The sequence below is a fragment of the Durio zibethinus genome, chromosome 10 (genome assembly GCF_047325235.1).
Source record: "Durio zibethinus cultivar Kanyao isolate XHJ-2024 chromosome 10, ASM4732523v1, whole genome shotgun sequence".
Classification (NCBI taxonomy): domain Eukaryota; kingdom Viridiplantae; phylum Streptophyta; class Magnoliopsida; order Malvales; family Malvaceae; genus Durio; species Durio zibethinus.
The window spans coordinates 1,738,260-1,746,305 of NC_143171.1; the positions used below are offsets into that span (position 1 = coordinate 1,738,260).

The 8,046-nt window shown below is 33.2% G+C and overlaps 2 protein-coding genes across 2 annotated transcripts; both read left to right on the top strand.

Annotated features, from left to right (window-relative positions):
* Positions 1-985: 985 nt before the first annotated feature.
* Positions 986-5,841, top strand: LOC111292267 (putative cinnamyl alcohol dehydrogenase 9). The gene is made up of 5 exons (XM_089766349.1): positions 986-1,143; positions 2,526-2,639; positions 3,918-4,431; positions 4,763-4,916; positions 5,178-5,841. Exons 1-5 carry the CDS (start codon positions 1,058-1,060, stop codon positions 5,375-5,377), a joined length of 1,068 nt encoding a protein of 355 aa, XP_089622475.1. The 5' UTR covers positions 986-1,057; the 3' UTR covers positions 5,378-5,841.
* Positions 5,842-6,369: 528 nt separating this feature from the next.
* LOC149516323 (uncharacterized) lies at positions 6,370-7,842 on the top strand. Its single transcript, XM_089766235.1, has 3 exons — positions 6,370-6,862; positions 6,959-7,415; positions 7,746-7,842. The coding sequence occupies exons 1-3, from the start codon at positions 6,370-6,372 to the stop codon at positions 7,840-7,842; spliced, it is 1,047 nt and encodes a 348-aa protein (XP_089622361.1).
* The last annotated feature ends 204 nt before the right edge of the window (positions 7,843-8,046 follow it).

An 8,046-nucleotide genomic window follows, 5' to 3' on the forward strand; every position in this document is an offset into this window, starting at 1 on the left:
CCGAAATATGTTCTACAAACATGCATTGATAAATTTTAAGCTAGTTTGATATTTTACAAATCGAAAAAATATATTTATTTATATTCAACCATTCATCAAAATTAAATCACTAAAAAATTATAAAAAATTTATATATTAGAAGATATATATGAAATTTACTTGAAAAAAGAGATGGTTTTGAAAAAATTATAGGATGATTGTGATTTGTTTAGGTTTTTTTGTTTAAATTTTTAGTATTAATAAAAAAAATAAATATAATAATCTTTTTATAAAAAAAATTTTTTCAACTTTTTTTTTTAACTTTTTTTTCAAATTAAGATATTAAAAAAATTGAATTTATAAGAAAAACCAAGATTTTCATATTTCTTTTAAATTAAAAATTTATTAAAAAAAATTTATTTCCTTTACATTTCTTTACTTTACATTCTTTTTCTTCCTCTCCCCTCAATCCAAACACACTATAAATTTCAATTAATGTACTATTTTGTTTGCAAAACCTACCACTCATCAAAATACCAACTATTCCATTTAAAGTGAGACCAGTTTTCTTTTTTCTAAAAAAAAATATTAATGCACAAAACATTTTCCTTACCCATGTGACAATAAAAGCAGTGAAATTATTAGATCTGTGGAGCAATTATAAGCCTTCAAAGCAGCATTTAAGATTTCATCTGCCCCTTTATCAGGATAGTTTAATGGCCATTCCTAGAAAGGAAGCAAATAATTGAACAACAGCAAAAAGATGACAATCAAAGCTGCCTTTTCTGCTCTGCCTTTCACAAATTTGGTCAAATACTAAATACAGTAGTTTATCTCATCAAAATCTTCGAAGGTAGTTCTATAAAAAAGGGAATATATTTGAAAAAGAAAAAGAAAAAGAAAAGGTAAGACAAAGGGAAGAGAGTACGTAAACAGGGTTAAAGAAGCCACTGTAAACCACGTAGACGTTGGCTGTCTCCTCCTGTGTATATATATTATCCCAATCGGTCATTTGGTTTCCACCCATCAAAACTCATCAAACAAAACAGCAGAAGAAAAAGAGAGAGAGCAATAGGAAATGTCGAAAGAGCATTCACAAAAGGCTTTTGGTTGGGCTGCTACTGATAGCTCGGGAATCCTCTCCCCTTTCAATTTCTCCAGAAGGTATATATACTACGTATCTTGTAACTTCTTCTTCCTCTTAAAACAATTTTTTTTTTCTAGTTTCTATATTTGATTTTTTCAATGAACTTTTTGGCAAGTGTTCACGTGTGTGTAGTTGAGTTTTATTTTTATTTTTTAACTAAAAATAATGTAAGATTTCCTCAATGAATATAAACATGACTGGTGATTTAGAGAATATATATATAAGGAATATGAAAAGATGAAGCTTTGGGATCATTTAATAAATAAATCCAGTATTAGTGGTTTAGATTATCATTTGACTTTTATTAAATTTATTTGTACACGTTTTATCATGTCAACAGATAAAACAAACAAAATGGAAAAATCATGTAAACAGAAGGGTCAATGAAGAAGTAGCTCATGGATTGGCTAACCATGGAGCCATGATGATGGAGGGATCTATTTCCCCGTTTTCTTAACTGTAGCTCTTGAAAATATAATCTTTTTTTTCCATCTCTCTAAATATTTTTTTTTAAAAAAAAATCCATTTTGCTTCGTCACTATTAAACATTGATCAAGTTTGCATTTTATCTATAATAAAAAAAATAATAATATCACTTTCCTGAAATGAATCATACGAAAACACTTAATTAATGAATAATTTTTTTATTTATTTTAGGAGTTAATATTTATTTATTAATAAAATATCATTATCTCATTCACTAATAATATATAAAATTTTTATATTAAAAATATATTAAATATAAATTGATAAAAAACCTCCTCTAGATTATCTCATTTATGACTTTAACATGGGTTGTTCGAAGTAAATTCATAAAATAACCCTCCTGGGTTATCTCATCTATGACTACAACATGCGGCGTTCGACCAGTTGCATCCAACTTTATTTTATTATTCATGTCAAAGTTTTCCATAATGTGGTCGTATGAATCCCATAATTAGCACCAACAATTATAAATTTTTGCCGCTGTTTATTGAAATTTCTTGCAAATTAAATTACAGAAAGTGATGCGCTAATTGATCTGAATCTGAAAGTATTGAGTGTACATAATACAAAATTTACAAGCAAAGATTTTGTCTCACATTCGGATCACTAGCGGCTGCCACTTTTTCTGACTTTTTACCATTTACCTGACAGAAATAACGAGTATAATAATATTAATTCTATGGTAAAACCACAGTAATAAGATTTAAGCTCAACTTGTTGGTAGAGAGATTTGAGAAATTCTATGGACGGTACTAAACAGGTCTAATGATCAGCACTAAACTTGGTGTTTGAAAAAAGATTGAAGAAATTCGTTTGTTAAACATTGTATAATGATCACCATTGATTAATAAATTTATTTCAATCTTTACTTTTGTATAATTTGGGTGATGATGGTTGTTTTAAATTTTTCCAGGGAAAATGGTGATGATGATGTCACTTTAAAAATTCTTTACTGTGGAGTTTGCCATTCAGATCTGCATACTGTTAGAAATGAATGGGGTTTCACCCATTACCCTGTTATTCCTGGGTATGACACTTATCTCATATGAACATGAATATTCTCATGATAATGATGTGTCTTTAATTTATCTCTAGCAATTGCTAATTATGAGGCTAATATATGCGAACTGAACGAACTAACAATTAATGTGTTTGAATGTGGCGAGGCTTAATCTGCTCTGATATGTTGCTAGATGACTATGTATTATTTCTGAAAGGACATGGCTGATCATAAGTAATCTGTCTTTGTAATTATATCTAGTGCAGGGTATTAGGAAGAGCAACGTCCTAGAATAAAAGGTTTTTAAATATCTTTTAGGGTTATGTAACCCCTGAGCATTTTTATCCATGAGCATATTTAAGTAGCAGTGTGCATTTACTGGTTCAGGTTTTGGCTTGTTGTTGTAAAAAGTGCATTCACTGGTCCAGATCAGTTTGTGTTTTGGTAGTGGAATACTGCTAAATGACCACTATTTTATCAATACTCTCCCCATGTTTCAAACTTCCATTTTACCAGGATAGATTTAATGATCCAATGCTAGCGAGGTCAATGTTCCAAAGCTGGCATAACTGAGTGTATATTCCAGTATTAAAAGCATTCACTTCATGTAAACATGCAGATGTTAAGATTGCCCAGAGCAATTCCTTGGATCTGTTTATACTTGGTATCCTACCAATGCATTACTGATCTTCTGCAATATTACCTCTAAATTCTTCTTGTTGTTGCTATCTAAGAGTAACCTTTTCTTGGATAAATGCTATTTCTATTCGTCCAAAGAAAGCAGGAGTCCTGCTACAAAACAAACCAGGCTTCCAAAACCAAAAGACATGCGGCAAACCAAGGAAAAACAAAATGATCACAGAAGACAGAAATTAAACTGAAATAAACTGATGCAGTCCCTAATAGTGGCTCGCTGTTAGATTTTGCAGAGTTGTAACAAACTGGATGTTGCAAAGCCTGAGTTTAATAGCTTCCTTTATGAGAGCAGTAACAGGATCAGCAGTTTTCGGAATCCTCCAATTTTTCTAGAATTCATTTCCCTCCAAATAAAACAGAGATGAGCTGACCAAACAAGCCTGAGAGCAGCAGCTAACTATATATCTGTCTAGTAAATATTGTGGATGTCTATGTATATATATTTTTTTCTATAATTTTGAAGTGGCAAGAACTGATTTGAAACTGTTCAATTAAGTTGCTAATTAAATCATTCGTAGAGTAGAGTAGTTGGTCTGGTAGACATTGGTATCTTCCAAGCACATTTTGCAGGGAACTTCATAAAAAATGCACGCTGTTGTCGCTCTGCAGGCACGAACTTGTTGGTGTTGCAACAAACGTTGGGAATAATGTGACGAAATTCAAAGTGGGCGACCGGGTGGGGGTTGGGGTTATGGTTAGCTCCTGCAAGACCTGTGAATGCTGCCAGCAGGACCTGGAGAACTACTGCCCTCGTATGATATTTACCTATAACTCTCATTATCCGGATGGGACAAAAACTTATGGTGGTTATTCAGATATGATCGTGGTTGACCAGCGCTATGTGCTTCGGATTCCTGATAACTTGCCAATGGACGCGGGTGCACCACTATTATGTGCTGGGATTACAGTGTACAGCCCAATGAAATATTATGGAATGACTGAGGCAGGCAAGCATTTGGGTGTTGCAGGACTTGGTGGACTTGGTCATGTAGCTGTGAAGATTGGTAAGGCCTTTGGGCTGAAAGTTACTGTCATTAGTAGCTCTCCAAAGAAGGAGTCTGAAGCAATCAATAGACTTGGTGCTGACTCATTCCTTGTTTCCAGTGATCCTGCAAAAATGAAGGTATGTGATAAATTAACATCGAGAGAATTAGATGAACTAAGGTTCTCTTGATTCCTAAGTTTGAATTTGAACAATTTAATCATACACCACTGAGGCAAGTTGGATTGTGGCTAAATAGTTTACTGTGGTTCATAGCATTGAACGAGTCTGGATTGTGCTTCATCTTACTAGTGCTTGATGTCATACATGGATTTTCTTTCTAGCTCTGAAAACATTTGGATGTTATTATAGTCTTCTTATTCTCTACCAAAGTCAGCACACTCAGTTAAGTTATTACAAAGAACTTTGATGTTTATAATATTGTAATCCAGTTTGTTCTTACTCTTTGCAGGCAGCTATTGGTACCATGGACTATATCATTGACACAGTGTCTGCAGTTCATCCCCTGCTTCCACTGCTTAGCTTGCTGAAGGTGAATGGAAAATTGGTCACAGTGGGATTGCCTGATAAGCCACTTGAATTGCCTATTTTTCCTTTAGTTTTGGGTAAGCCTCCCTCTTTATAGACCTCATAAGTTATGATATGTGTTCAACATGCAAAAAATCTTTATTTCGAATTTCAGCTTCTATCTTCTAATTAATGCTCCCTCTATCATTCAATGAAACAAGAAATATTTCTCCATTTAAGATCACTGAGGGGAAAAATAGGAAATATGATAATAGATTCCATTGGTATTCAAGGTGATCTCCACTGCTGTGAACTTGCCTAGAGTACCAGCCAGTTTCTAACCATTTTTTTGTTCACAGGACGGAAGCTAGTTGGAGGAAGTGATATTGGAGGGATGAAAGAAACACAGGAGATGCTAGACTTTTGTGCCAAGCACAATATTGCAGCAGACATTGAGCTGATTCGGATGGAAGATATCAACACAGCCATGGAAAGGCTTGCTAAATCTGATGTCAAATACCGTTTTGTGATTGATGTGGGAAATTCCTTGTCACAGTAGGTTCATTACTAACTGGCAAGTCTAGATATTATAATAAGTTCAAAAGTATGCTCTAGTATACTTTGTCCAAGTTAATGGAGAGGAAAAAAGAGATGAATTTGATGACATGGACTTATGTTCGTTCCCTGCTTCTTTGCCCCTTCAATTGTTTTATGCTGCATGGAATCTAATTCATGCACTTCTAATATATAGAAATGGTATTGAATTTGATTCCTCTAACAACTCCTTTTGACTTCTAAATTGTTGCCCCTTGGTAGACTTTGAGATTTTCAGGATAATAGCTTTTGAAAGTTGTCTATCAATAATGTTAACTTTTCGAAATCTTGTAATGGTGTTAGTTGAATTTAGTAAAAAAACATGTGAAACTCCTTTGAAACAAGGAGACATATCTTAACTACTACATCTAATGTTTATGTATAAATTATATGATAATGAAATGAAGTACTAGAGTGTGTTTCTAGCTCATATCCTTTGTTTTGCTCTCTACGGTGTTCATTGCATTTTTCTTTCTCAATATCATAACCTGGTATCAAAGCATTAGAAGTGATTTTAAGGGCTGTAAGTTAAATTGCAAACCAGAAAAATTTCTTTCTTCAAAACCTTAAAACCATTAGAACCTACGGTATGGCTTCTAGTAGTTTTGCAAACCCATCACCTCATGTTTTTATAGGAGAAAATTATCCCATTTGGTTAGTAAAAATGAAATCATATTTGAGAGCATTTGATTTGTGGGAAGTAGTGAAAATAAGGAGAGATCCATCACTCTTAAAAGCAAATCCAACAATTACTCAAATTAAGCAACATAGTGAGAAGGTTTCCAAAAGATACAAAGCTTTGTCCTGCATCCACTCAACTATGTCAGATGTGATTTTCACAAGAATAATGAAACAACCAAAGAAGCATGGGACAAACTTAAGGAGGAGTTCCATCGGAGTGACAAAACAAGGCAAATTCAAGTGCTCAATTTATGGAGGGAGTTTAAGGTTCTAAAGATGAAAGACATTGAGACTGTCAATGAGTATTCTGACAGACTCATGAAGGTGGTTAACCAACTAAGGCTGCATGGAGAAGAATTGTTAGATAAAAAGATTGTTGAAAAGGTGCTTGTAAGTGTTCCTGAGAAGTTTGAAACCAAGTTTTCCTTTTTGAAAGATTCAAGAGATTTGTCTAAGCTTACTTTGGCAAAAGTTGTGAATGCTTTTCAAGCTTTGGAGCAAAAAAGAGCTATCAAATTTGAAGAAGCATCAGAAGGAGCCTTTCAAGCTAGGCTTAAGGAAAAACATACAGGTAACAATGAAGGCAGGAAGCAATCTATAGTAAAAAAAATGGAAAAAAAAATAGATGGCAATAATGAGGGAGATAAGAGAGGAATGTATTCACCTTGTCCTCACTACAAAAAGAAAAATCACACTGGAAATTACTACTGGTTTAGGCCTGGAGTTAAATATAAAGCATGTAACCAGCTTGGTCATGTGGAAAAGGTTTGTAAAAACAAAGCAAACTAGTAAGAAACACAAGCTCAAGTTACTAAAAACCATGAAGAAGATGAGGAAAGGCTTTTTGTTGTTATATGTTATGTAGCTAATAGCAGCAAAGAAACTTGGTTGATAGACAGTGATTGCACCCATCACATGACCCATGATGCTAGCATCTTCAAAGAGATGGACAACTCTTACATTTTAAAAGTGAAGATTGGCAATGGGGAATATGTTGATGTCAAAGAAAAATGTGTTGTTGCAATAGAGACTTCTTTAAGTACGAAACTCATTTCTGATGTACTATTTTTGCCTGAAATTAGTCAAAGCCTTTTGAGTGTAGGACAAATACTTAAAAGGGTTTATGTCCTACATTTTAAAAACATGTCATTCATCATATTTGATCCATTTGATTGTGAATTGATGTCAGTCAAGATGAAACAAAAAAGTTTCCCAATTGAGTGCAAACAAATAGAAATGCATGTTTATTCTAGTGTAGTAGATGATTTTGATTTGTGGCACAAAAGGCTAGGTAACTTTAGTTATTCAACTTTGATAAACATGTTTATGAATAACTTAGTTCAGAATTTGCCTAGCATACATAATAAAAATAATATATGTGCTGTATGTCAATATAGTAAGTAAAGAAAGCTGCCATTTACACCCAAAGCAAACTAGAAAGCTTAAAAAAGTTACAGTTAGTGCATACTAATGCATGTGGTCCAATAAAGACACCATCTTTGAATGATAGCAAATACTTTCTATTATTTATTGATGACTTTACAAGGATGTGTTGGGTGTTTTTCTTGAAGCAAAAATTAGAGGTGTTTATTACATTTCAAAAATTTAAGTCTTGGTTAAAAGCAAGCTAGCTGTCAAATTATGAAACTCAGGTCTGATAATAGAGCTAAGTACACTTTAGGAGAGTTTAACAAGTTCTTTGAGCAAGTTGGGATTGAATATCAATGGACTATTCATTACACTCTTTAACAAAATAATGTGAGCGAAAGGAAAAATAGAACAGTCATGAAAATGGCGAGGTGTCTACTATTTGAAAAGAACCTGCCTAAAAAATTTTGGGCTGAGGCAATCAATACCTCAATTTATTTGTTGAATATATTACCTACAAGAGCATTGCAAGGCAAAATTCCTTATGAAGTATGGCATGAAGTAAAGCTTTCAGTTAAACATCTT

Coding starts and splice junctions, on each gene's coding strand:
- LOC111292267 (XM_089766349.1), top strand. CDS start 1,058: ATGTCGAAAGAGCATTCACAAAAGGCTTTTGGTTGGGCTGCTACTGAT. Junction 1,144..2,525: donor CCTTTCAATTTCTCCAGAAG/GTATATATACTA, acceptor AAATTTTTCCAG/GGAAAATGGTGATGATGATG. Junction 4,917..5,177: donor TATTTTTCCTTTAGTTTTGG/GTAAGCCTCCCT, acceptor TTTTGTTCACAG/GACGGAAGCTAGTTGGAGGA.
- LOC149516323 (XM_089766235.1), top strand. CDS start 6,370: ATGAAAGACATTGAGACTGTCAATGAGTATTCTGACAGACTCATGAAG. Junction 6,863..6,958: donor TGGTCATGTGGAAAAGGTTT/GTAAAAACAAAG, acceptor TATGTTATGTAG/CTAATAGCAGCAAAGAAACT. Junction 7,416..7,745: donor TATTCAACTTTGATAAACAT/GTTTATGAATAA, acceptor TATGAAACTCAG/GTCTGATAATAGAGCTAAGT.